Source organism: Sceloporus occidentalis, unplaced genomic scaffold (genome assembly GCF_023333645.1).
Source record: "Sceloporus occidentalis isolate IW3139 unplaced genomic scaffold, rSceOcc1.0.p SCAF_102, whole genome shotgun sequence".
NCBI classification, from domain to species: Eukaryota; Metazoa; Chordata; class Lepidosauria; order Squamata; family Phrynosomatidae; genus Sceloporus; species Sceloporus occidentalis.
Window position 1 is genome coordinate 1,705,764 of NW_028317082.1, and position 27,172 is coordinate 1,732,935.

Below are 27,172 nucleotides of genomic sequence, written 5' to 3' on the forward strand. Positions count from 1 at the left end.
AATTACTGTATCTTTGTGGCAATTATAGGGCAAATATTAGACAGCATGCATTGCTGTTTCAAAATATCTTTTTCATTATTTTCACAGTTAGTGTATGGGATTTTAATGGTAATTACAAACATATAAAACAATAAATAACCCACAAAGTGCATATTTCTGGAGATTAGACAATCTGGGGTATTTCACTGAGAGCTATAGGCTCTTGTTTTACAACCATTTAGCCACAAGTCCATTATTATAATTTTTTCCCCAAAAATGTTTTTACATTGGTTAGCATTTTTTGCACACTATTTGGGCAAGTCCAAAGGAAATGTATTCAGTTGTCCCCCAGATTACAGAAATACCCTACACGTATAGGTTATTCTATCATTTTTTAAATCTACACGGCACAATACATGACACATTCATTTGACTGCACAACAGCAAACAGCACGGTAGACACACAGAAAATAAAGGGGTAAATTACATAATACACAAACAGGGACAACAGGGGTGGGCTGGCCCAGGGGCAGATGACAAATGTCCCCAGGCTGTTCCAGAAGGTCTTCACAAAGAACAATTTAGGACCAGCCTGGAGAGGCAGGAATGCAGCAGGGTCATGTAATGTGGTAGAAGTGTGATAAAAGTTTGGTAAAAGCATGCAAGTGTTTGTGTGAGAGCGTTGATGTATATGTGTTTTTGTGTATGTGTGTTAGTGTGAGACTGTAAGTTTTTGTAAAGGTGAATGTTTGTGTAAATGTGTGTGCCAATTCATATGTGATTTACCAGGGGAAGAAGACAAGGAGCCGATAGGGGGGCCAGTGGGCTTTGCTTGCCCCCAGGCCAGAGGGGGCCAGCCTTTCAATTTTCTGCTGCACCCTTTTATGCGGACTACATGGCTGACGGTCATCAGCCCATTGGTATGTTTAGCAAATGTGGGCGCAGGGTTTTTTTTTTTAAATGCTATTGGGGTCAAGCTTCATACTACATACTACTTCATCAATAAACCAATGCAGTAGTCCTGATTGTATTTTTTCATTGGTTGCATTGGAGACAAAAACATGATCACATTTAACCCCTTGTGTTGCTATGTAACAATAAAGTCATGAAAGTTTTAGATCAACAGCTGGCTCTGCCTGCCATCAGTTTATATACTGCTTAAGATTTTATAAACTTGTGCTTTGTATTTAATTATCCCAGGCACAAACTAATATGAATTTGCATAAGTATTGGCTTGTACTAATTAAACTATAATAAAAGTATTTTAAAGTCTTGGCAACTTGATGTGGCATTCTGGGAACAAAAAGGAAAAGGGTGTCCTAATGAAGAAAAGTCATGATATAGAAATCAGTGCTTGGCTTGATAACATTTACAACCCTGTCAGCAACAGATGCTTCCTGGAAGTCTGTGTGTCATCCAATACTTCACCTCCCCATGTTTTATATATCCTCACCACCCAAGCTGAAACATGGTTTTTATACTCCATTCCTGTTTTACTGTAGAAGGCGAGGACTTATTTGGGGTAAAAATAAATCATTCCTTCACATTTGCATTTTGCAAGTACCACATTTTTTTAACCTGTATTATAATGATATATTATATTTGACCTATATAGTTTTATAAAATTATTGTTTTCATTAATTTGAAAAAAGCTAACTATAACATTTCCAGAGCCGCTTATTCGTGTGGGTGATATACCATAACTGGACCTTTCATTCCTTGGTATATGTGGATAAATAAGGGATCATATTTAAATAGGAGTTGCAGATGTATAGAAGCATGTACTATTGTTAAACCAAAGTTCTCAACAATGAAGTGTTTTTATTAAATAATTAGAATAAAATAAATATGTAGTATATATGTGTTCTTTAAAAATAAATGTAAAAAGTAAGACAAACAATCAGCTAAAACTAAATAAACTTCAGTCAAAAAGTCCAGAAACAATAGGTCAAAAACCTGGTATATAAATGAAATAAGCAATTGAATACAATCCTGTAAGGTTTTTTTGCCTAGGTCAGGTCATATATTTTTTAGTAGAAGTTTGCCATTACACTTGCCATAAATTTTACTTGGTTTAATTATTTTAGGGCATATTGTCATTCTGGTTTTTTTGGGTTTTTTTTAAACTGAATTTTTATTGAGATCAGACATAAAAATAACACAGGTATCCTCCATGTAATGCATAGGAGTAAAGACATAAAGAAAAACAACAGAAAAAAAAATAAAAAAAATAAATGCGCATTACAGTTGGACATTACTGCAAGTATACCGCCATACAATGCGGAAAAACAATGTAGAAATATCATATCGGTATAATATGTATACAATATGTCACATAGATCTCGGATTTTACATTTTTAGGAACAGGGAAGGGGAAGGGACAGGGGAGGGATGGGGGAGGAAGGAGAGAGAAAGAGAGAAAAAAAAAAAAAAAGGGGGAAGGAGGAAAGAGCGAGAAGAATAAAGCAGTAGAAGAGAAAGAAGAGGCCAAAAAGGTAATCAGGATGCCAGAGTCGCCTTCCGATACCAAATGGTCCGCAAATCTTTCAGGATATAACCACTAGGCATAGGGCAGAATGTAGCAGTATAATACTCATCCCAGGCCGCCCAAGTGTCATGAAAAATGTGTGGAGTGTTAGAGGAGGAATGCGCCATCTGTTCATAAGTACGGGTTGTAGTAAGCGCATACAAGACGTCCTGAATCGTGGGAGGGAGTGGGTCCTTCCACTTGCGCGCAATGCAAACCTTGGCTGCGATCAAGACATGACCCAGTAGTTTTCGCAGTGGGGAGGCTAATGATGGGGGAAACATATCTAACAATGCAATCTCCACCTCGGCCGCGATTGGAATATGCAACAATTCCACTATGAGATGAAAAACAGCTGTCCAGTAGGGTTTAAGCACAGGACAGCCCCACCATACATGGAGCATGGTGCCTACTTCCCCGCACTGTCTCCAGCATAAGGGGGAGGAGGAGGGGAACATTTTAGCTAGTCTGGAAGGAACATAATACCACCGAAAGAGAACCTTCCTATCGGTTTCGAAATGAGTAGCATTTTTTGAGACCCCCTGAAACGAGGAGAGGGCATGATACCAAGTTTGAACATCATATTCCCTGCCAAGTTCCTTCTCCCATTGTAGCATAAATGGAAGTTTGTCATCAGACCCGTGACCCAACAGAGCAGTATAACAAACCGAGATAGCCCCCGGAACACAAGGAGCTTTCAGGCAAAGCCGAACGATTGGGGTATCAGGACAGGAGGCAGGGAGGTCCCTCAGATGCTGCGAAAGGGCGTGCCGAACTTGTAGATACTTAAAGAAATCTCGACTGGGCAGGGAAAAAGTACTCTGCAGGTCTTGGAAAGAACGTAGACGACCCCCGGAGAACAAGTGGGATACCGAAGTGACACCACAATGTATCCAATTATCTAAGTGGACATGAGGGATAAGGGGTTTCAAAGAAGATAATGGGGCGTGCCCGAGAAGATGATCAGGAAATCGCAACATGGATTTATGTTTGTCCCACACTGCCAACGAGAGCGAGGTCGTGGGTAGGGCATCCGGCAGTGGAGGTCTAGAATTCTTAGGAAGCCACAGAAGATCTCGTAACAAAAATGGGGAAGTAAACAAGGATTCATGGTCCACCCAGGCCACCCTAGATGGTTCTGAAAAGAGAAGAAGGGTTTGAGCCAGGTTGGAGGCAAGATAATAGAGCCTGAGATTTGGAATACCCAAACCACCAAGTAATTTAGAGCGCTGTAAAATATGGTACGGAAGACGGGGCCGTTTGTGGAGCCAAAAAAATTTAGACAGTCTGGTTTGCATCGTGCGAAAAAATCCAGAAGGCAAAGCTATGGGCAAAGTCCGATAGAGATATAGCAATTTGGGGAGGGAATTCATTTTGAAGGAGACAATACGGCCAAGCCAGGAAATCTCCAGTTTTGACCATCTGTTTAAATCGTCACATATTTTGTTCCAAAGTGGTAGAAAGTTGGATTTAAATAAGGAACCAGCCGACTTGGTAATGCGGACCCCCAAATATGTAATAAAGTCCGTACGCCAAGAATAATGAAAAGTCCCAGACACGGCGCTAATCACTGAAGTCTCGTATCCTATATTAAGAGCCTGCGTTTTATGCCAATTGATTTTGTAGTAAGAGAGATTACCAAAAGTAGACAATAACGCATGTAGATTCGGAAGAGAAATTGTTGGATTAGTGAGTGTCAGGAGGACATCATCAGTGTACAGACAAATTTTAGAGTCAACGGAACGTATGGGAAAGCCCGCAATATCGGGGTGATCTCTGACGGCAATCGCCAGCGGTTCCATGGCTAGAGCAAACAAAAGCGGCGAGAGCGGGCATCCTTTGCGGGTACCATTGCTAATAGCGAAGGGCTCCGAAAGAAAGCCAGAGGTATAGACTCGCGCACGGGGCCGGTCGTAGAGGACAGAAACTGCGTTAACGAATTTCTCAGGTAAGCCAAAAGCCCTCAACGTAGAGAGCAGATACCCCCAATGAATGCAGTCGAAAGCTTTCTCCGCATCTAAAGATAGCATCACACAAGGTTTATTAGTAGATTTCACAAGATGGGTAATATTAATGATGCGCCTCGTATTATCAGACGGTTGACGACCTAGGATAAAACCTACCTGATCATTGCGGATCAAGGCAGGAAGCAAGGTATTCAAACGGTTAGCAAGCAATTTGGAATAAAGCTTAATATCTGTGTTTAACAGGGATATAGGTCTATAATTTTCACAAGCCGAAGGGGACTTCCCGGGTTTAGGGATGGTGACTACATAGGCCTCAGACATTTCACCAGGGAGGGGTGTAGACTCCAAGAAACAGGAAAAGAGATCACTTAAGCGAGGAGCCAAAATAGATTTACATTTTTGATAATAAAGATTGGAGAAGCCGTCTGGACCTGGGGCTTTATGAGATTTCAAGCCGGCAATGGTACGCTCTACTTCATCAGGTAATGGCGGCGCCACCAAAGCCTCCCACTGATCTGCAGGAGGCCGAGGGATTGAAAGAGAGGAGAGAAAATCAGCAATCTCCACCGAACGCGGTTGCTGTAAGTCCGTCTGTAGACGGAGGTTATATAAGGAGTCATAATATTTCGCAAACAGATCAGCGATTTCTTTCGGATTATACACCCTCACACCCTGAGAAGTCTGCAAATAATGGGTAGTACAGGAAGACGTCTGGAGTCGGAGCCTGCGAGCCAACAAGGAATCAGCTCGATTCCCTTTTGCATAATACTGCAGGTGAAGCCGACGTAACGCGAATTCCGTGTAATGTAGTTGAAGTTTATGTAATTCAGCTTTGATCTCCCGTATCTCATCCTGAGTGTCATTAGACCAAGAAGCTTTATTGGTAAGCTCCAAGGACACCAGACGGTCAGTAAGTTCTGATCGTGCGTAATCTCTGCTTCTTTTGAGCAGACGCAATTTTAATAAGATGACCGTATGACTGCCTTATGGGCAAGCCAGAGGGTGGAGGGTGAAATCTCCGGAGTGGCATTGGTCCGAAAATACTCGGCGAGCGCGTCTGCAACATCCACGCATACCTCTGTCTGTTGCAGGAGACTTTCATTAAGGCGCCATCGGGCTGACGGTGACAAGGTGGGACCATTGACCAGGGAAATCCACACAGGAGCGTGGTCAGACCACGATATATGTCCTTTCTCTGCGCTTCGAATCAACTGCAAGACCTCATCGTCTACCAAGAGCATATCAATTCTGGAATAACTTGAATGAACATTCGAGTAAAAAGAAAAGTCCCTCCCTAAAGGGTGTACCACACGCCATGCGTCAAAAAGGGAGTGTTGATGAAGCAAATCTTGAAATTTTTTACCTTGGTCCGTCAGTGTCCTCAAATATCTAGTAGACAATTTAGCGGAAGAGTCCAAGGAGGGAGTAGAAACGAGATTAAAATCCCCTCCAGCAATCACTGTACCCTGTCTCAGCCTGTGTAGTTTAGTGAATACATGATCACAGAAAGCGGTCTGACCGGAGTTAGGGGCATAAAGATTAAGGATAGTATAAGGGGTACCGTCAATGCAACCCCGGACAATAAGGTAGCGACCCTTCGGGTCACGGGTCTGAGACAACAACTGAAAGTGAACTTGTCTACTAATAAGTATAGCTTGTTAGACAAGCTACACCCATAGTCTTGTTGGCAGCGCGCGCATGATATTCTAGGGGATAATATTTGGACGCCAGTAATCTTGCTTGGGATTTAGCGAGGTGGGTCTGTCATTCTGTTTTTTACAGTGCTGCAGATATGATATAACGCTATATAATTCAATATATATATAATAATATTTTAATCATGGCCAAGCTTAATAATTGGACATTTTTTGTATTCATTTGAGTTTAGTGGTGTATTTAGGGAAGAACCCACATAAATGTGTAGCCTAGGGATGTTAGCATCTAGGACAAACAACATGAAAAACGGGTAACTACAGGTAAGAGGTAATGGTCCTCACTAATACCATGTCAGGATTCCACCCTACTAGCCCGGACCATGGATGATTTATTTTGCTGTAGTCCTGCTGCTACCACTAGTGGCCACCTTCCCCCTCCCTCTGGAGTGCTCAGGATCAGATTACCAGGTCAGCTGAGTCTGATCACCTGAGTAGAACCTGCCTTTATTAACCTGCCCTGCCCTTTAGTCAGGGCCTTTGCATTGGAGTGTTTAGACCGCTCTGTTTTGGCCTTGAACCAGTGCCTGTACCTGCATTCCTGCCTGTACCTGCATTCCTGCCTGTACCTGCATTCCTGCCTGTACCTGCATTCCTGCCTGTACCTGCATTCCTGCCTGTACCTGCATTCCTGCCTGTACCTGCATTCCTGCCTGTACCTGCATTCCTGCCGCCTGCCCTGCCAGTGCGCTACTTGCTGTCAGCCCTGTCAGTGGGCCTCCATACCTGTCAGCCCTGCCAGTGGGCTTCCTGCCGTCAGCCCTGCCAGTGGGCCTCTGTACCCGTCTGCCCTGCCAGTGGGCTTCCTGCCGTCAGCCCATCCCGTGGGCCTCCGTATCCGTCAGCCCTGCCAGTGGGCATCCTGCCTAGAGACTTACTGCCTTTACTTGCTGGTCCTATCACCTTCATCAATACAGTACCTTTCCAAGTATCCTGTTTGTGCTGTGTTTCATTGCGCCTGTCCGTACCATCCCACTTGCTGTCATGCATCGTGGGGTACAAATGGAACCCCTTGTGTCCCCTGCTACTGGGCTCCTACCCGACCTGCTTACCTGGGTCCTGACATACCAATTGTTAGAAGCCCAATAAGGCATTCTTCAATATACTGGGTCTTAACTATATTTTTAAAATGTGGGGATCAAGGCAAGATTCATAAACCCTGTTTTGTCTGAACTGTGTTTTATGGCATGCAATTTTCTTTCTTCTTTATGTGAGTGCATTTTTGACAGTCATTTATGTAATTTACTGCACACAGATACATAACCTTGACACACACAGGCTGGGTGTAGTTGGCAGGTTGATATGAACACTTGCCAGCATACTCATAATTCAGTACTGTTGTCCTTGTCAAGACTGGCCTTCACCATTGGAATGGAGTAAACATTCATCCATACATCCACCAGATTTCATCAACTCCTAAAAAATCCAATAGCTGTCTTCTGTTCCTATTTTTCTGCTGATAATTTTGCTGTTCCAAAGATTTCCATTTGTTTCCCATTTTTTCAGGAATAGGGAGGATCAGCAATGTGCGATTTTTTATTGTTACATGTTCAAATGTTCTATGAGCCAACAATTAGACCAAAAGGGGTACACAAGCTGGAAATGATAGTGTATAAGTATGAGGTTGCCAGGATTAGTATTTTTGCACTAACTAGCTTTAAAATCACATGGTATTTATACCATTTTGGGTTTTGTTAACCCTTCCGTGTTACCCAGCATTGCTCACTGCCCTAGTGTTATTCAAACTACTGTATACTTAAATTGGGACTTCATTATTGCTACAATTTCTCTCCTGAATGTAAGGTTGTAGTCCACAATGAACTCTCAACTTAGTAGTTGAGAAATAATATAATGGTGAGAAAAAGCCATTACCTTGTCCCATGGTATACACATTAGGCTGTTGTTTACATTAGTCTGTAAAACACACCTGCGTAGTTTTTTAGTGTAAAATATAGAACATGGAAAAAATACAGATCAGTTTAAAGGTGATTATCAGAATAAATAAAGAAAATTAAATAAAGCAAAAAAAAAAATGAATTAGAAATTAAATGGAAATGCTCTTAAGTGTAAGCGTGCAAAAAAAGAATCGTCTAAAGAAACTTGGTTTAGTAGCTAGTGTTTAATGAGTAAAATAAATTTAAAATGTATACACGGTGTACCTAAATACTTACCCAAACGTGATTTTTTTCTATGTTTTAACATATATGTGTATAGATGTCACTGTGTAAAGATTTAAAAAAATATTCAACATTTTCTTGTCCTACGTTTAGGGAAAGCACAGTGTTGTTCAGAAATGAAAACTACTGTTGTATCATAATTTAAGTGGCTTATTGCCCAAATTCCTCTTTGCTTGGTGCACAAACAGGAGTCCAAAGTAATAATACAATGAATATTAAAACAATGTATTTGTTTTCTAGTGCCGTTCACAAGAGATCACTAGATAGAGAATACTTTCATAGGCAGTAAGGCCAAGAAGGAATTGTATCTCTGCTCTCCATAAAGTTATGTTAAAATATTAGACCTACACTATAAGATTCTTTTGTAAACGTTTCATATTCCATCAATTTAACAGTATCCTCTCATACAGCCTTCCCAGAGAACAGTTGCAAGGCATATGTTTGTTATAGCATAGTAGAAAGCTTTAGGTATGTATTAGCTTTGTTACAATGTCTATATTTACATCCCATGTTTTTCTTTTTTAGGAGCTGGTTGTAATGGGAGCACCAGGATCATATTACTGGACCGGCACAGTTAAAGTTTTAAATCTCACTGACAACACATACTTCAAACTGAATGATCAAGCTGTCAATGCCAGACACTATACATATCTAGGCAAGTGCATACTTCAGATAGCTGCCTTCTAATGTATTTGTAAATAAATTGCACTTTATGACTAAAAAAAATAATAAAAAATTGCAACATTTCATATATATGGCTAGTATATAGTTGTTGGACAATATGCATGTATTTAAGTGGCCTGCTATACTTTAGGTTCCACAAAATTAAACTTACAAAAAAGTTTTTGTTGCTTGAACCAGAAAACTTACATCTAGTTTCGCATACGTGTCCTTATTTTCATTTTTCCCAGTGTGAATACGTGCAAAAATCTTTTGTACCCTACAGTCATGTCTTGCCATTCCTAGACGACCTTCTGACTCTAAGGGGGCAGTGCTTGCCTGATCTGATGTCAAAAGCTTTGTACTGGCCACAAATACAACAATTTGTAGCTTGCATAAGGACATTTGATGTAATTTGCTTAATTATGATGTACAAGATTACACTGCATTCTGTGTCACATGTGACACAATCCGTGCTGTGATCTCCAAGAGGACTCCAGGTCACTAGAACTAAAGCTTCTCAAATATCAGAGGATAATGGGTAGGCAAGTATTTGCAGGATACCTATGTTCATATGGTAGAAGCTCAGATACAAAAATCAAGGGAGCTTTAATAAAAATAGCAATCTGGTTTTAACGTGGATGGGCACATCTAGTGTTTTTGTATGTCAATGTCCATAATAGTTACTCCAGAAAGAATAAATTGGACATAATGGATTGACTCGTTTATGTCCCATCAAAATCAATTTATACTCCAAAGATATATTATAAAACTGCATAGCTTGCATACTAACCAGAGACACAGAGACAAGTTTCAAAGCTAAAAATAGAATGTACCTGCTATCTTCATAAAAGTAATATTCCATAAAAAACGTTTTTGTAAACAAATTCAGCACGACAAAGATAATTCCTAATATTGTTGAATGATCAATTAAAGGTACTTCCCAGAAAAATTCTTATGAATAAAAACTCAAATGAGTGAATCATCCTGAGAATGTAATGGGGCCACAAAGCTATCATATGCATTAAAGTGCATATGATGTCTGGACTACTAAAGTTCCAAGGTATTTACACATCCAAGCAGATCTGTCATATATACTGTCAAGGTAATTTGGCTTTCAAGCTTCTATGCAAAAAGGTCTACTATATGTGTGCTTTCTAAAATAAAGAGACACTTGAATGTGTAGTTGGTGTTCACCATATTAACTAAAAGAAAAGTTGTCGGAAGAGTTTGCAAGAGATTTATGGTTCCAACTCCCTCACTTTTTACAAAGGGCCAACTCTGGCAGATTTCTTCCAAGAACAACAGAGCTGGCCCTGCATAATGTATATTTAAAAGAAGCTAAAGAAGCCTCACCGATTAAACAGGAGCCTAGCTCTTCCTGCAGTAGAAGTTCCCTGGGGTTGACTCTTCATAAAATGTAATATGTGAGGGAGCCAGGACTCTCATGATAACTCTCCTTTAAGTGAATAGACCTGAAAGTCAACTTTATTCAACCATGCATTTCATCTTTAATATGCAATTCAGAAAAGCATAAACTGGTTTGTTGGTCACCAAATGAGAGTAGAATATGAAGGACTCAGCTTTGTGACCATAAGAATTTAGTATCCACCCACCATAATTCCTTGGTATTGATAAGTGACAGGCCTTTTTAGATTATTTGGTGCAGCTAGTAAATGTCTAGTCCTGTGACTAGCAGTATACCAATTTCCTTTAGCCCAGATAAGCATTGTAAATTAGGATGAGCAGGTTTTCCTTGTAATTGAATATGATTATGAGAAATGTATGCATATTTAATTCATTGCTTCACTGTATAATGATGTTTTTAAGTACCCCTGTTGAAAGTACATCTGGTTGGCCTGAAATATTGTTTTATATATCTAGACTGCTACCTGACCTATACTTTTTCAGCGTCTAAAACATTTCACTAATCACATTACCCCTAACTCCTGATACCAAATGTACTGATTTCCCTGAATTGCGATCATACTATGATAAAACTGCTGACCAGTAGTTATCTGCTTGCAAATCTTAATCCATTTCAGCATGAAAGGCAGTAGGTCATATTAGTGAATCTGGTATTTATGAAAAACCACAACAATCACATGTCGTCATATAGGATTTGTTGTGGTGACGCAGGCTGCAGGCTTTGTATTGTTCTTCATCCATTCAGGGGTTCAACCAAACATTATAAAATAACCAATTTAAATCAGACTAGCTCGAAACAAAGTATTATACACTATTTGTAAAGCTGTTTGGGTGTTCGTGCATTGATTCTGAATTCTCACCCTTGTCTGTTCTTTTTTCATTTCAGGATATGCAGTCACTGCTGGTCACTTTTCTCAGCCAACAACCATGGATGTAGTTGCTGGAGCTCCCCAAGATAGTGGAATCGGAAAGGTAAGTCTTCCGTTACTCAGAAACATAGCAACACATAATTTATTCACAACGGATCTCCTAGTTCCACAAAACCGTTGAGCACAGGGCTTTTATTTCCTCTCTGATTGTTGATTTATTTTTAGCTCATTGTTCATGAGGTAATCCACAATTGGCATCCAGCCCTATTTTTTGCAAACCATTGCTCTAGGGCTAACATGCTGATTTAAATGTCATATTTACAACTCCAACCAGTGGCTTGGGGAGACCTTCCTGAGACCATGAGGTAATGCCAGGGGATCTTTGGTGATCTTTTACATTTATATTTCTATATGCACACACATAGGTATACAGCATACGCTGCACCTAAAACAACCAAACAGCTTAGCCGACAACAAATTTGTAATGTATTTATTAGTAAATACAGTAATATGCATAACTTAATAAAAGACCTGTTGAAGATGCTGCAGCTCCAAAGCAGTTTACCACCCACATCTGCTATATGCACTTTGCACCAGTTTTGGCCAGATCAGAATTCATAAATCATTTTGTACAGCTGTTAACAACAAGTGTAAATTATTTAAAGTTGGCTTTGAACAGGTCTGTATCCATTCCACTGGCCCTGACATTTCACAGCCCTGTTTAAGTGCCTAGAAGGCATGGAACTATTCTGTTTAGGCTTATATATCAGTTAACATTCTCCTATAACTTTAACTATAATAAAAAGTTCAGGTTCAGGAGGCCAAATCCAACAAAAATCTGATGGGATCATAAATCAACAATTTGTTCTTAAAAAATTATTTTAGCAAAATATTAAAAAAGATAACTGATCCACTCCATGTCAGTCTCCACACTTTCCTAAATTTAATAAACGATATCCCATTTAAAATAAAGTTTGGAAATTATATTGAACATTTGCAGATGAAGCATCTGGCTTTTACTAATTGAATGTAGATTTTTTTTCAGTGCCGCTCAACTTCAAGAAGCCATATTCCCCACCTGTAATTTAAGGGGATATTCTAGGGTCTCAGTGCTTATTGTGTCATATCTGTATCCTGTACACAATAGGATTTCACCTTTCTGGGAAAAGTTAGCCATGGTATTTTTCTTTTAAATACTGGTTAAGTGTCAGCCTTGATACAGAGTACATACACTGCACTATTCAAATTCTACCTTCTATCACCTTATATGCAGTTCAGTGCATCCTGATTTTCTGGAAATTAAATACTGGCAGAAGAAGTATTTCATTATCATTCATTCTTCTTGATGAGCTCTAGTCAATAGTTGTTAGTAAACATGTGACAAAGTAATTTCATAAGTACTATATACTTGTCTTTCCAAAAAAATGTTAATATTGATCATGTTGAACATTTAAACATTCTGTGCTTGATCCCAGAACTTAAACACCACCAATGTAAAATGTAAGAGAGCCAGACCCTCAAGATTGTAAGCTTGCGAGCAGGGCTCTCTCCACCTAACGTATCGGTTTGTCTTAGTCTGTCAATTCTTGTCTTGTCATACCTCTTGAATATATGTATTGTATTAAGCGGTGCGTAAATTGTTAAAGCTATATAAATAAAAGATAATAATAATTTAATTTTCCAGAAAGTGGCTTCTTGGTCTACATTCAACAAAATCTTTTCATTTGCAAAATCAACATCACAAAAAAATATAAAAAAAAATATAACAATGCTTAAAAGCATACTTACTGGCTTTGTATTCAGCCTTTTGAACATGTGATTGTTTCTTAAACATCCCCGGATAATTAATGGTAAGCATGTTCTCCCTGTTTTGATAGAGTGGGTTTTGAAAAAGCACTGTGGAAACTATTTGTAACAATCTCTTCTTGTCGATCATAATTTGATCATTTTAGAATATTAAGAGGTTCCTTTTTTTCCTTCATAGGTTTATATCTTCAGAACGGACAGGAGATCAGGATCACTTATTAGAATTTTTCAAGCATCTGGCAAAAAGGTCAGACTTCTTGTTTATTAGTAAACATGTGATTTGAGATTTACCGTAATTTGATTTAACTTTTAACTTTAGGGCATTAACTGAAACATACTGTATAGCATAATGATGAAAATAGTTTCCACTGGCCTGGTACTGTTTTATAAAAAATATCATTGTCTTCTTGTCTTACCTTATTTGAATATTAAATGAAATGTTGGCACACAGTGCTTTGTATCTAGCAACCTTGCTTATCAGAAAAAGGCTTAATGTGTTGGTTCCTGAGTAATTATACCTTGCACTCCTACCACTATGATAATTTGTCATTTAATCCATCTGGTTTCAGTTTAAGCTACACCATTATCTATAGTGCAGTTGAATTCAGTTATTTGAAAAAGTGATAAAAAATGATAAAGAAAAAAACAATAAGCACATGGTATAGTTTTTGCTGTCAGAAGCTCCGTATCATGCATGATATTTCTTGTTATTACTTCATAATGAAAATAAGGTCATTGTATTTTAAGTGAACAAGCATTTACTGGAGGACATTGCCTACATGCTGTAATATAACACAATTTTATTGAACTAAGAAGGTAATAGCTAAGTGGAACAGCTTACCGGCAGAAGTGATAGCCTGAAACAGTGAAGGAATGTAAACATGTGTGGGATAGGCATAATGCTATCGAATCTAAGATGAGACCAAGGACTAATTAAGGTTTGAGTCTTTATATCAGTAAAATAGGCTAATAGTGTAATTGACATTATTGACTCTTACAATCATTTTGAGTTAAGCAGTTTAAGTTAAAATGCTAAGGATTGATTATATGTGTAGGCTGATATACTGAACACTTTGTAATGACTTGGTTACAGATGGGCTCTTACTTTGGCTCATCCTTATGCGCAGTTGATCTGAATGCTGATGGGCTGTCGGACCTGCTAGTCGGAGCACCCATGTTCTCTGAAATCAGGGATGAAGGGCAAGTCACCGTCTATATGAACAGTGGAAATGTAAGTAGATTATATACTAACAATAGTATGATGGGGAAGTATATACGTTATCCACAGTACTTGTATTTTGGTGTCAGAAAAATTTTGAATGACAACTCATTTCTCTCTGTGCAACCTGTTAAAAATTAGCATAGTTTCTACGCATTTTAGGAAGTTGAATTAATGCCTTTGTTAATTTTTCTTTTTTTTTTATGAATAAGGAACACAAGCATTGTCATAATACGTTGGAATATTTTTACACCTATTTAATGCCTACTCCTCACCAAGTAACAATGTTATATATGTATGTATATAAATATCAGGGTTAAAGTAAAATATAGAGTAAAAAAAATCTTCTGTAGATTTTATGGAGAACCAGGGGAGCCAAGTGAGGCAGGCCCCCTGAGCTGGTTTGATTTAAATATTTTGATCCAATACCTGAACCTTTTTGGAGCATTTTACAGCATTGTACATATAGTAAGGCCAACTCTAGATAACATTACCATGGTGGATGGACCTTTTTTTCCCCCGTTTAAAATAAAAAATACACGCAGAGGAGGTGGTGGAAGGGAGTCTTAATAAGCATAGGAGTGTTAATTAAAAAGAAGTTGTCATATCTGAAATAAAACATACTGTATCTGAATCCAGCACCAATAACTATCTAATATTTTTGTTATGTTGTATTTTAAACCATATTTCTATTTTTCAGCTTTAATATCACATACCTGCCTCCATCATAGGCATAGCTTGTATTGTATTGTATTGTAATGTTCACATCAGTCCAAGTATTGATGAAGATGGTTTTTATAGGTTTAAGAGGTTTTACACTGAACTATGCCTAGAAATTACAACTATCTATCTTCCAAATATAGTGCATGCAATAAGCACATTGTGGGGTAGCAGTTCTTTTATCTACAGTTATGCTAAACTATTAAACTGGCATTAGGGGAGGGGGATTAATTATGCAGAACCATTTATGAAACAGTAGATCAGATGGGCTCTACTTCCGCAAGAGCTTTTCACACTTTATTGAGAGCGGATCTACAACCTCGATGCTTCCCAGTTGATGGTCCTATTACATAAATGTATTTTGCTTGCAGACATACCGCAATTTCCTTGAATTTACAGACTTTGTAATTAAGAATTTCATTTGGCAGCAGTTCAACAATTGCTCATCCTACTTTGCTTTGCATGTTTATCATACCTGCTGTAGAAGGATTAATGAAGGAAGAGTCTGATGTCCTCTCATATGAAAAATTCACTTGCTCTTTTTGTTCTTTCTATTATAAAATACTCAGAGTTTTGATATGTCCAAACAAGATTTACGTTACAAAATGCATTTACTTTATGCTTAAAAGTAAGAAGCAAATATTTTGGTTTTCTGTTTGAGTAACTGTGAATATAGGGAAACAAGTAAGCGTTATTTACACTTAAATCTGTGTCAACGTTAGGCCTTTAATTCACCCATGAAAAAAAACATAATGAAGGGTACAATGGTGAGGAATAATTTGATTTTTAGTCTAACCAGTACACTGTTGGCAAAAGTACAGAGAGATACATTTAAATTTGGTTAAATATTTGAGTATCTAGAGTGTCGCACTTCCTCTTATTCAGGCATTGACAGTAAAAAAAAAAGAGCCTTCTGTTTCACTTAAATGCTGGTCAAGTAGGTTCTTCCCAAGGAAGATTACAATGTGTTAATAGACAAAGTCATATATAAGAGAGGCTGTTAAACAAGCTGTAAATTATTTTCAGATGACATGTCTGCATTCACACCTGTGTTAATCCAATGGGTTAACAAATGCTATTGTCATCACTGTGGCCTGTGTTTCTTCTTCTGCCTAAAAGTTCCTTTGAAGTAACAGACAGTCATCAGAAGCATAGATGATGATCCCCCTGTCCACTATAAAATGATCTCATGGGATAATACAAGTTAAAAGGCATTTTCCATAACTCTCAGTTCTTATATACTTATATATGTAAACACATGGAAACAGCACTGCAGGCCTGGATCAACTGAATTAGACATACAAACCCTGTATTTGCAGGTATACATAAATATGTATGAAAACATAGCATAGCTGATATAGATCACCAGAATAACACACAAAGCAAGCTTTGCAGTTGTAGATCAATTGGAAATCACATGTCAACTCAGCATTAAATGTATAGCTAAAACCCTCTTAATTACAGGCATAGATCACTGGCTGCACAACCCAAACAGCCGTCCTACACCATCTTTGTCCCATAAGTACCCTGCCTGTGCCATCTTGGTCCCCAGAGCTCAAACACACTGCTTGTGCCGTCTTTGCCTTCCCCCAAATCACTTATACATCTATGATACACACAAACTCACTCATTCATGCTTTCGTTCACATAATCATTAATGCTCTCATCCACACAAATCATTCACACATATTCATTAATGCATGTTCAAAAAACATTCCAGCAATTCATCCACACATTACTTAATTCTCTAATTCATGCACAATTCATTCACACATTAATTCATGCATTCACACAATTCATTCACACATTAATTCATACTCTCACTCATTCTCACTCTTTATTTATTTCAATATTCTTACTAACCCCCTTTATCACTAGCTACGTCCCCGTCCCTTCTCACTAGCTTTCCCTCTCCCACTTCTCACTATCTTCTCCCTCTTCCCCTTCTCACTACCCCCCTTTTTTGTAGTTCACATACCTGCTGAAGTCCTGTGGTGGGAGCACAAAGCCACGGTGCACGCTGCAGAGTGCACCAAGGTATGACGTCATATTCCGGCGCTCAGCATGAAATGCCGTCACCGCGACTAAGACAGAGGCCTTGCGCTCCCACTGCTGCAGTCTGGGCAGCTTTGAGGTGGGTAGTGGCAGGGAGTGGAGGAAACAGAAGGGCACAGAGAGGTTGATGAAAACTTTTTCATGGGCGACCACTCGGCTCCCTGCCGCCTGGGTGTGTGCAGCTCACACACCCCAAACACCGACCCTGACAGTCTGCAACCTGGCCGTGTGCCACAACTGAAGTCTTTGCCATCACTGCCCTAGATCAGTCTTGCATTCCAATGGCACAGACAGGTTGTATTCAATCCTGTCCTTGCCGATACAAGATTGCATGCAAAACACATATATTAGTTTACTGTTTTTACTGTGGATGCAATATATTGAGATAATAAGTGACATTTGCGTTCAGCTAATTGAGGAATGATAGCATACTATTTTTGCAAATAATATAGATAGCTACCATTAAGTACTAATGTTATAACTTCAGAACAACCTGTATTTGTTACACACTATTTACATTTCCCCTTACATTATGGCATTCAATTAATATTTGAGTAATGTTACCTCCATTGTTATTTGAATATGTACTAATTTCTGCACATTTGACAGGATGGTAGAAAACTGTGAGGTTATTTTAAAATTAGCTCTGTTTTAAGAGTTATTGCTCTGTTAACCACTCTTGTGGTTGTCTGTTTGCCAGGGAGTACTGGATGAATGGATTATCTTAAATGGTGACAACGCATACAACGCACACTTTGGGGAAAGCATGGCCAACCTGGGCGATATTGATGACGATGGCTATCCAGGTGTGTATAATGAAATGCTTGTTGTGCAGAACATACCTATTCCATTCCAAAGACCAATTCATAGCTCTAAGAACCTAACCTTTCCCATCTCAGCAGGAGGTCAAAATGCTTTCTGACACACAGGGTTTTCTGACCAACTAAATAATAAATGTAAAAACTGTTATCAAGTTGTTGTTTTTTTATTATAAAAATAATCTTATTTTGTGAATGTACTGTATTTATTTTCTTTGAATAAATATTAATGCCAACAAAAATAAATAATTGAATCCTATGCATATTCCTATATCATGAATGGTCTTACTGGAAGGACTGGTGCTCTATTACAGAGAGTTTGTGTCCTAATAATAGATAATAGTTTTAATCATTTCTTGAATGTGTCCACGCTAAGCCTGTAGCTCGGTTTGTCCTTATCTTCCTTTCGGCTTCTTTTATGGGCTGTTTTACACAACCTCATATGTAGATAAAGCCAGTGTAAAGGGAGTGTTGATATAACTATAAGTTATATAGTATTGATATAACTATATGATGCAGTCAATTCATCCGCGTACAGCAAAACAACTTTATTTTTAAGCCATTCTTGTCGTACACTATTCCATGGAAAGGTTATGAGAGCATATATAACACAATCTAATTCTTTCCGAACTTATTTTAGAGTGGAAAAATCACAAATAGAGGCTGCCTTTCCTAACAGAAAAGTGAATTGCAACATCAAATAATAGATCTGCTCACCAGTCAAATTAAATAATGTGTGTATGTGCGTGTCTATCTATCTATCTATCTATCTATCTATCTATCTAGCTAGCTATCAATGATAGATAGATAGATAGACAGACAGACAGACACACACACACACACACATATATTCTGGATTGCTACGCTAGAAACATGCTTCAAGATCATTAATGTGTCATTTCATCATCTATGTTCTTTATTGTGGTAATCTTGTATTAGGCAAGAGGCATACATACTGACCAGTAGGCTTGGACTATGTGGACTGTTTGTCGGTTGTACTCATTGTCTTAGTGCTGAAATATTGTGGGGTAGGATAAAAGGATTTGAAACAGATCTATATAAACGTGAACTGAGAATCCTAAGTGCAGTTAGCAAGCAGCAGTTTGTATCACTGTCCTCCTAGGTTACACAAACTTTATTTCAACATATTCATTAATAGACCCCTGCTGTTTACTCTTGTGCTTTGTCACAGACATTGCAATTGGAGCCCCGAAAGAAGATGACTACACAGGAGCTGTTTACATCTACCATGGTGATGCAGATGCGATTGTGCCACAATATTCAATGGTTGGTGTATTTTTGTATTCAAATACTCTGGGTTACGTGAAATGACTTGTTTTTTATATTTGTATTGATTGGTTATAGAGCCAAGCAGGCAGTTTAAGGCAGGGCTGAACTGGGAATGAAAAGCAGCCCTGGAAACATTTGGCCACCAGCCCCATAAACCAATTTTTTTAAATCACATTACTTTTAGTAACCAAAAGTGTTAAAAGGCCCGAATAAGTTACAGAGATGAGAAATAATGGAATCAAAACATTTGCTACTGCAAAAACGTTTAGATGGAAGTGTATGTAAAAGGTTCTCCCATAAGGGGGAAGGAATGTGAAACCAAAGAGAATTATCCCATGTAGAGCATAATTAAATCAGGCCTTACAATTAAATTGGGTTTCACAGACTCTGAAGATCCCAACCACCATCCAAGTTTCTGAGACTAATCCTTTGTGATAAGGTCTGCTTATCAAAATATATAACACAATACCTTTACTTTTCCTCTCACTGATTTCTGGGCCTAGAATGTTTTGTCATCTGAAGGGACTACAAATTCAGGACGGTGTTTTATCTCTGGATAAGTAAACATAAAATTTTTCGATTTATTTCTAAAGTAGGTAAAGTGCCAGGAAACGGATGACCAAACACACACACCAGGACAGGCTCTGCCACATGAACACCCAAACATACACACACCAGGACAGGCTCTGTCACACAGACACCAAAACACACACCAGGACAGGCTCTGCCACACTGACACCCAAACACACACACCAGGACAGGCTCTGCCACACCAACACCCAAACACACACACACCAGGATAGGCTCTGCCACGCCAACAACCAAACACGCATGCCAGGACAGGCTCTTTCACACTGACACCCAAACACACCCACCAGGACAGGCTCTAGTATTTAGTATTCATTTATGGCCTCCCTGTGCCATTCCCCCCACTTAGACATCCATGCTATCAAACACATATGCATTCACTCATTCACAAATATCAATTCCCTCATTCACAGATACTCATTCATTCCCTTATTCACAGATACTCATTCTTTCCCTTATTCACACATACTCTTTCATACACCTACCCCCTTACCTGAACTGCAGATCTCTTGGTTGCCGCTCGCAGGGGCCAGTGTTTAAGAGATGTCCTGCTAAAGGCAGCAGAACATCCCATTAAACTTGTTAGTAAGACTAAAAGAAAAAGGAAACCACTGTGCTACTCTGCAGATATATATTAAAGGAGGAAGAAGCTAGCTTTCAGGAACTATAAATAGACTCAACGTGCATTATTAGATGAGCCAAAACAAGCATTGAGGAGAAAATTGCCAGGCCAAAAAAAAGGTGATAAAACTTTTTTTAGATATAAAAGTGAAAGAAGAAAGCATAAACTAGAGATAAAAACACACAAATGTAGCATGGAATACTACAGACCAACTACAGACCAATAAGTCTTACATCAGTAGATGGCAAATTAATGGAAACCATGCTAAATGATGGGATTGTTGAATACCTGGTTTGCATGATCAGAATCAGCATGGGTTTACTGGATTTCAGTAAGGCATCCAACCCGTAGAAAATTTATAAATAAATTGCAGTCTTTGGGTTTGGATGTCAAAATAGTTTAATGGATAACACAATAGTTGAGTTGCAGCAGAAGGTTGTATTTAATGGTTTATATTCAGAGGAAGGACTTGTTACTAGCAGTGTACGTCAGGGATCAGTATTGGGACCTGTACTTTTTTGTATTATATTTGTATTAATGATATTACAGAAGGTCTTAATGGTATAGTATGTCTTTTTACAGATGATACAAAGGTCTGCAACAGGGTTGACATTGGACAAGTCAAATGGCAAATGATTTGCGTAAATTAATAGAAAGGTTGAGAGTGTGTCAGCTGCAGTTTAACCCCTTGATGACAATTGCCGGTCCGGGCACGTCACGGAAAAACAAGTCGTTTACGACAAATGGCGTGCCAGTACCGTCATTTGTTAAAACGGGTGAAAAAAATCGATCCGTGATCGATTTTTTTCACTCAAACGGTGTTGCTCTAATGCCTCGACCTCAAGGCATTCAGCAACGCCACGATCGGCACTAGGGGCCATCTCTAGGCACTAGGGGCCATCAACGATCACCTCCTAAACTTAAATGGTGTCACTGGAATGCCTCGATCAGGAGGCATCCAGCGACACCAAACACTTACCCCAGGATGGACTGTGACCGCTCCGGAGAGCGGTCACAACCGCAGCTGCACGCAATCTTCACCATCCACAAGAGGGCAGCGGCCAGGGAAAAAAAACAATAAAGATGAAGAAGTTCGCTAGAAGGTCTCCAGACCCTCTAGAGAACTCTGGCTCCACTTGCAGGTTGAATACAGGTACTGCACTCAACCATGCAAGTCAATGGAGCCCAGCTTTCTAATCACAGTGTGATTAGGAAAAATAAATTAAAAAATAAAATTAATAATAATTAGAAAAAAATTGTAAAAAAAACAGTAAAATGTAAAAATAATTTCCCTCTGATGTCACGATCAGGGGAACCTTCAAGTTGAAAAACATTTTTTTTGTGAGCAAGTCCTAAAATTAGCACATTAGCTTAAAACAATTCTCGCATGGAAAGAGTTAAAATACTGGCATATTAAATGCCCATGGGGTGTCTACTTTTAAAAAATGTATGATTTGATGGGGTAAATTGAATTGGCCGGGTTCAACAAGGTCCCAATTAACACGGGGGGAAGGATGGCCACACATCTAATTTCCAATTAGAAAAATGCACACGTACCAAATGTGGCCTTTTAGTTCCCCCAAAAAATGACAAACCCATGCATGTGGGATATCACTGTACTCAGGAGATGTTGCTGAACACATATTGGGGTGTCGTGTGACAGCGGCATATACCAGGAGCTGTAAATTCATACATAACATAGCTGTGTGGGGGGAAAAATACACACAAAAGAATACTACTGCAAACTTTGAAAAAATTCTGGTGGTAAAATGTGTGCATGCAAAGAGTTAAAATACCAGCATTTAAAATACCCTGTGGTGTCTAGTTTTCAAAAATATATGGTTTTGTTGGGCACACTGAAATGGCCCGGCTCAAAGATGTACCAAATAGGGGATGGGCAGTGGATCCCCAAATGCCAAAGTTCAACATTGAAAAATGCGCATGCCCCAAATGTGGCCCTTTTGCCCCCAAACAGACAGGCAAAATCATTCATGTGAGGTATCGCTGTACTCAGGAGATGTTGCCGAACACATATTGGGGTGTTTTGTGATAGTGACATATACGAGAACCTTTTAATTCATACCTGAAGTAAAATGTGTGTGACAAAACAAATGCAAAAAAATGACTACCACAAAGTTTGACAAAGACTGGTGGTAGATATGGTGCATGGAAAGAGTTAAAATACTAGCATTTGAAATACCCTGGGGTGTCTAGTTTTCAAAAATATATGGCTTTATTGGGCATACTGAAATGGCCCGGCTCAAAGATGTACCAAATAGGGCATGGGCAGTTGATTGCCAAATGCCAAAGTTCAACATTGAAAATGCGCATGCCCCAAATGTGGCCATTTTGCCCCCAAACAGACAGGCAAAATCATTCATGTGAGGTATCGCTGTACTCAGGAGATGTTGCTAAACACATATTGGGGTGTTTTATGATAGTGACATACACCAGAACCTGTTTATTCATACCTGAAGTAAAATGTGTGTGAAAAAACAAATGCAAAAAAAATTACTACCATAAAGTTTGACAAAGGCTGATGGTAGAATTAGTGCTTGGAAAGGGTTAAAATACAAGCATTTGGAATACCCTGGGCTGTCTAGTTTTCAAAAATATATGACTTGATGGGGTAAATTGCATTGGCCGGCTTCAAAGATACCCGAAATGGCACATGGGGGGAAGAATTACCAGATTTGGAAAAAAAGGCTTTGAAATAGCAAAACGCTACCTGTACTTATTGCCCCATAATGTGTAGAAAAAAGCAAAAAAACATAAAAACATTGGGTATTTCTAAATTCAGGACAAATAGTAGAATCTATTTAGCAGGTTTTTTCATTACCTTTTATAGATGAGTAAAATTTCAACTAAAAATTAGAAACAGTAATTTTTTTCTAAATTTTCCGCCATATTTTATACTTTTTTTTAATAGTAAATAATATGATACAATCAAAACAATGTCATCTAAAGAAAGCCCTTCTTGTCCTGAAAAAAAACAATATCTAATGTGTGTGGGTTCAGTAAACGGGAAAGAAGAAAATTACAGCTAAACACGAGCAGCGCAGAAATGTTAAAACGGCCATTGTCACGAAGGGCACAAAAAGTAAAATCAGCCTTTGTCACGAAGGGGTTAATATTGAAAAATAATGCCCTTGGGATGTAAAATTCCCAAGGCAGCATATAATATTGGGAACACTTTTCTGTCAGTGACAAGGACGAGAAGGATTTAGGAGTAATTCTTTCTGAAAGGTAAGCATACAATACAATAAAGTTTTGGAAAAAGCAAGCAGTATGCTGGGTCGTATAGCAAGAGGGAGGTGGTTATGCCACTTTACAGATCTTTGGTCAGGCCTCACCTAGAGTATTGTGTACAGTTCAGGAGACCCCATCTACAAAAGGATATTGACACATTGGAGTTAGTTGGAAAAATGTTGCCAAACACTGCAGGAGAAAAAGCAGCTAAGGGTCCATTTTAAAATAGAAGTAGTAGAACAGGAAGCTCACAATAGCTATCTCTTTTGTGAGGTGGAAAAGTGCAATAGATCTCTCTTCTTCTGCTCCTTTGTGTTGCTCAGAGACATCATCATGTCAGGCACAGCCGACATTATGTGGAAACAGTTTTTCCATTTGAGTGCCTCAGAGTTAGGTGTTGTCTAGTTCCCATATTATACAGTCACAGTTAATATTTTTGGACGCTTTCTGTAATTTCCTTCCAAACTGTGTGTTTTAAATGCTTTAGTTTTGCTGTCATTTCTGTCATATGACAAAACACTTATGGGAAGCTTATTCAATAAAAATGTAATCTTTTTTCCCCACAAATATTTAGTTTTATATTAGTTTTAGGCTCCTCCATTGTAGTGGATTTCAACAGTACAATTATCCATCACTTTATCTACCCTATAATCAGATGCAGTGGTGGAGCATTGTCATTGTTTTATTTCTAATAATAAAGAAAAAAATCCAGTAATGGTCTTTAGTGCTATTCTCTTCACATACTGTATACCTCCTGTGGTAGTCACTGGAGGATGGGTGTCTCTGCCTTCAGTATGTGCTGTTCTTGATACCTTTTGATGCACTTCAAAGGACTTCTCATTTGGAAGGCACCACAAAACTACATGCACACACGAATAAAACCTAAACATCAATTTTTTTTACTGCATTTTGCTTGTTAAAACCAAAGCCTTCACTGAGCAGTGAAAGTGTTATGAATTACAAAATGATGTTACATTTAAGTTTATTATATTGAATATAAAATCAAAAGACTGTTGTGTGTTATTAATGAAACATACAGATAAGAAAAGGTATGTGTAGGCAAAAGAATATAGCCTAGTAAATAAGACCTGTGTATCCAACCATAATAATAAATATATTTTTTTAATTCAGAGGCTGTCTGGACGAAAACTAAACCCATTATTGAGGATGTTTGGTCAATCCATTTCTGGAGGTGTTGATATGGACAGAAATGGGTATTCAGGTAGGTTTGAAAAAAATATTGTGGCTGGAAAAAAATGACTGACCATATATTCTCCCTTCTTTTAAAACTTCATAACATGGTCCTATATATTTACTAGGGGTAGTATACACATTATGTATGATGTATCTTCTGATCTCGCCAGTGAACGCAATCCTGTGGTGTCATGGAAGGGCTTGAAAGTAGGAGTGAGGGCTTTTGTCCACTGGGCTGCTCTGATTTGAAGATTTTTGGCCACTTTGTGCCTTTTCTGCGTGTTTTGCTTGCATTTCTACACTTACAAATTTTATACAGCAATTACACTCATACTATGCTTTCTCTGTTCTTTTTATTTTATATGCAGGTTGTTTTGTAACATATGTATATCTTACAAACTGATAAAGCCTCACATCACTAGACCACTCACAACAATCTTAAAACACTCTCCTCCTCACTACAGAAAACATTTTTACCATGACCATTGGTAGAACTATCTTAATCCCCAAGCCAAAAAGAGATCCCGCTTTACTTGGTTCGTACCGACCAATTACCCTCCTGAATCAGGATCTAAAAAATTTGGCTAAACTATATGCAGATAGACTGCAGTAAATTCTCCCATTTATTCTCAGCGAGCAGCAGTTGGGGTTTGGGAGGGGGCGATACTGAGTAAAGAAGATCAGAACAGCTATCGCAGAAACTCTGACCAGTCAAAGGCAACACTCTAATTAAGATAAAACGCTATTGATCTTAGACGCAGAAAAAAGCCTTTAATGTAGTGGCATGGTCACACATGTTTTGAATCATAAAGAACCAAAACTTTGGACAAACATTTCTTACCTTGGTCTGAACATATATAACGACCCTACAATGGCCATCATCATGAATGGCCTTGATTCTGCCCTGGTAAACATGAAGAGGGGCATTATTTTAAACTCACCAGATATCATAGGTATATGGTTTGGACAATTATCAGAAAAATAAAGAAGCAACTAAGGGGATGGAAATATATATATTTATCATGTATAAATGTACAGCAATGGATATAACAAACACCACCCAAAGTGACTATTTGTCAAATAAAATGTTTTCATCTATTTAACATGGACTGGATTGATGCCACTATCCATAAAGAGCATGACACCAATGAAAAAAATCACAATCTGGGAACCATACATAAATTCTTTAGAAGACACAATAACTGTGTTGCCTTAACTGCTCTGTAACATACACCAATCACTCACCTCTCACGTGAGCTTTTAAATAATCCCCTATTAAAGCATGGAAATTGATGAGACCCCATATTGGAGCACAGTGGCAGAATTCCTTATTTCAACCACTTTGTCACAAACCCTCTTTTCCAGATGGCGAAGCGGCACGCCCTTACAATACATGCTCGCATTTGGAAAAAGGGCATCTATTATCCTTTACAACAATTGCTACACGAAATTAGCAAACACACTGGAGGAATGCAGGGATACATTCTTAGATGTTCACATACCTTGGTTTGCGTTTGCAGCAACAGTTCATACGTTTCACACAGTCTGATTGGGAAAATCCATTAGACACTTCTTTGAAATCTAATTTTCGTAAGACCCTTAGTACTAGTCATATCTATAAAGTTTTTAACCCCACAATACAATATGAACACCACAAAACTGGGCTGATATGTTGGCTGGCCCATTTCCCACCCCATAGAGTGTAATTATATTGTTCTAAGCACCTATATGGAAACACAATTGAAAATAGTACACCAGGCATACCTTTCCCCACATATAAAATATGAAATTGGAATTCTACAGATGAAAATGCAAAATCTCCCAAGCAGACTTATACCACTGCTTCTGGAACTCCCCACCTATTTGCTCCGGATGGACACTTGCCCCTGACTCTGATCGTTTTGTCCAACAGGGGTACATAAACTTCTACGCATCATTCTAGTGGTTGTGCAAAAAAACATTTTACAGCAATGGATGCACCAAACAACACTGGGGACCATACATAAATTCTTTAGAAGGCAAAAACCAGACTTAAACAGATATTTCAACACACATCCTGGTATTGAGAGCAACAATTAGGAGGGCGATCAATAATGCGATTTTGACAGGCTAGTGCAGAGGATGGACGGTACAAATAATAATAGTAAATTATATCATGAACAATAATTTGTTTAATTTATGTTAAAATGTTTTTTCCAGGTTATATTAAAAAATATCTATAGTTTGATATCTTCTGACGTGTTAAATCTAGATTTGGTGAACTAGGTGAACATTGACAAACCTTCAGCTCAT

General features: G+C 38.5%; 1 protein-coding gene across 1 annotated transcript in view; it reads left to right on the forward strand.

Moving 5' to 3' along the window:
- The window catches only part of LOC149283567 (integrin alpha-9-like), a 201,682-nt gene that overhangs the window by 41,218 nt on the left and 133,292 nt on the right, over positions 1-27,172 (forward strand). Inside the window, exons 6-12 of the mRNA XM_089497374.1 lie at positions 8,888-9,017; positions 11,337-11,422; positions 13,304-13,372; positions 14,219-14,356; positions 17,820-17,925; positions 19,130-19,224; positions 24,818-24,908. Of these exons, the coding sequence (XP_089353500.1) occupies positions 8,888-9,017; positions 11,337-11,422; positions 13,304-13,372; positions 14,219-14,356; positions 17,820-17,925; positions 19,130-19,224; positions 24,818-24,908 (715 nt within the window). The remainder of the gene's footprint in view (positions 1-8,887; positions 9,018-11,336; positions 11,423-13,303; positions 13,373-14,218; positions 14,357-17,819; positions 17,926-19,129; positions 19,225-24,817; positions 24,909-27,172) is intronic.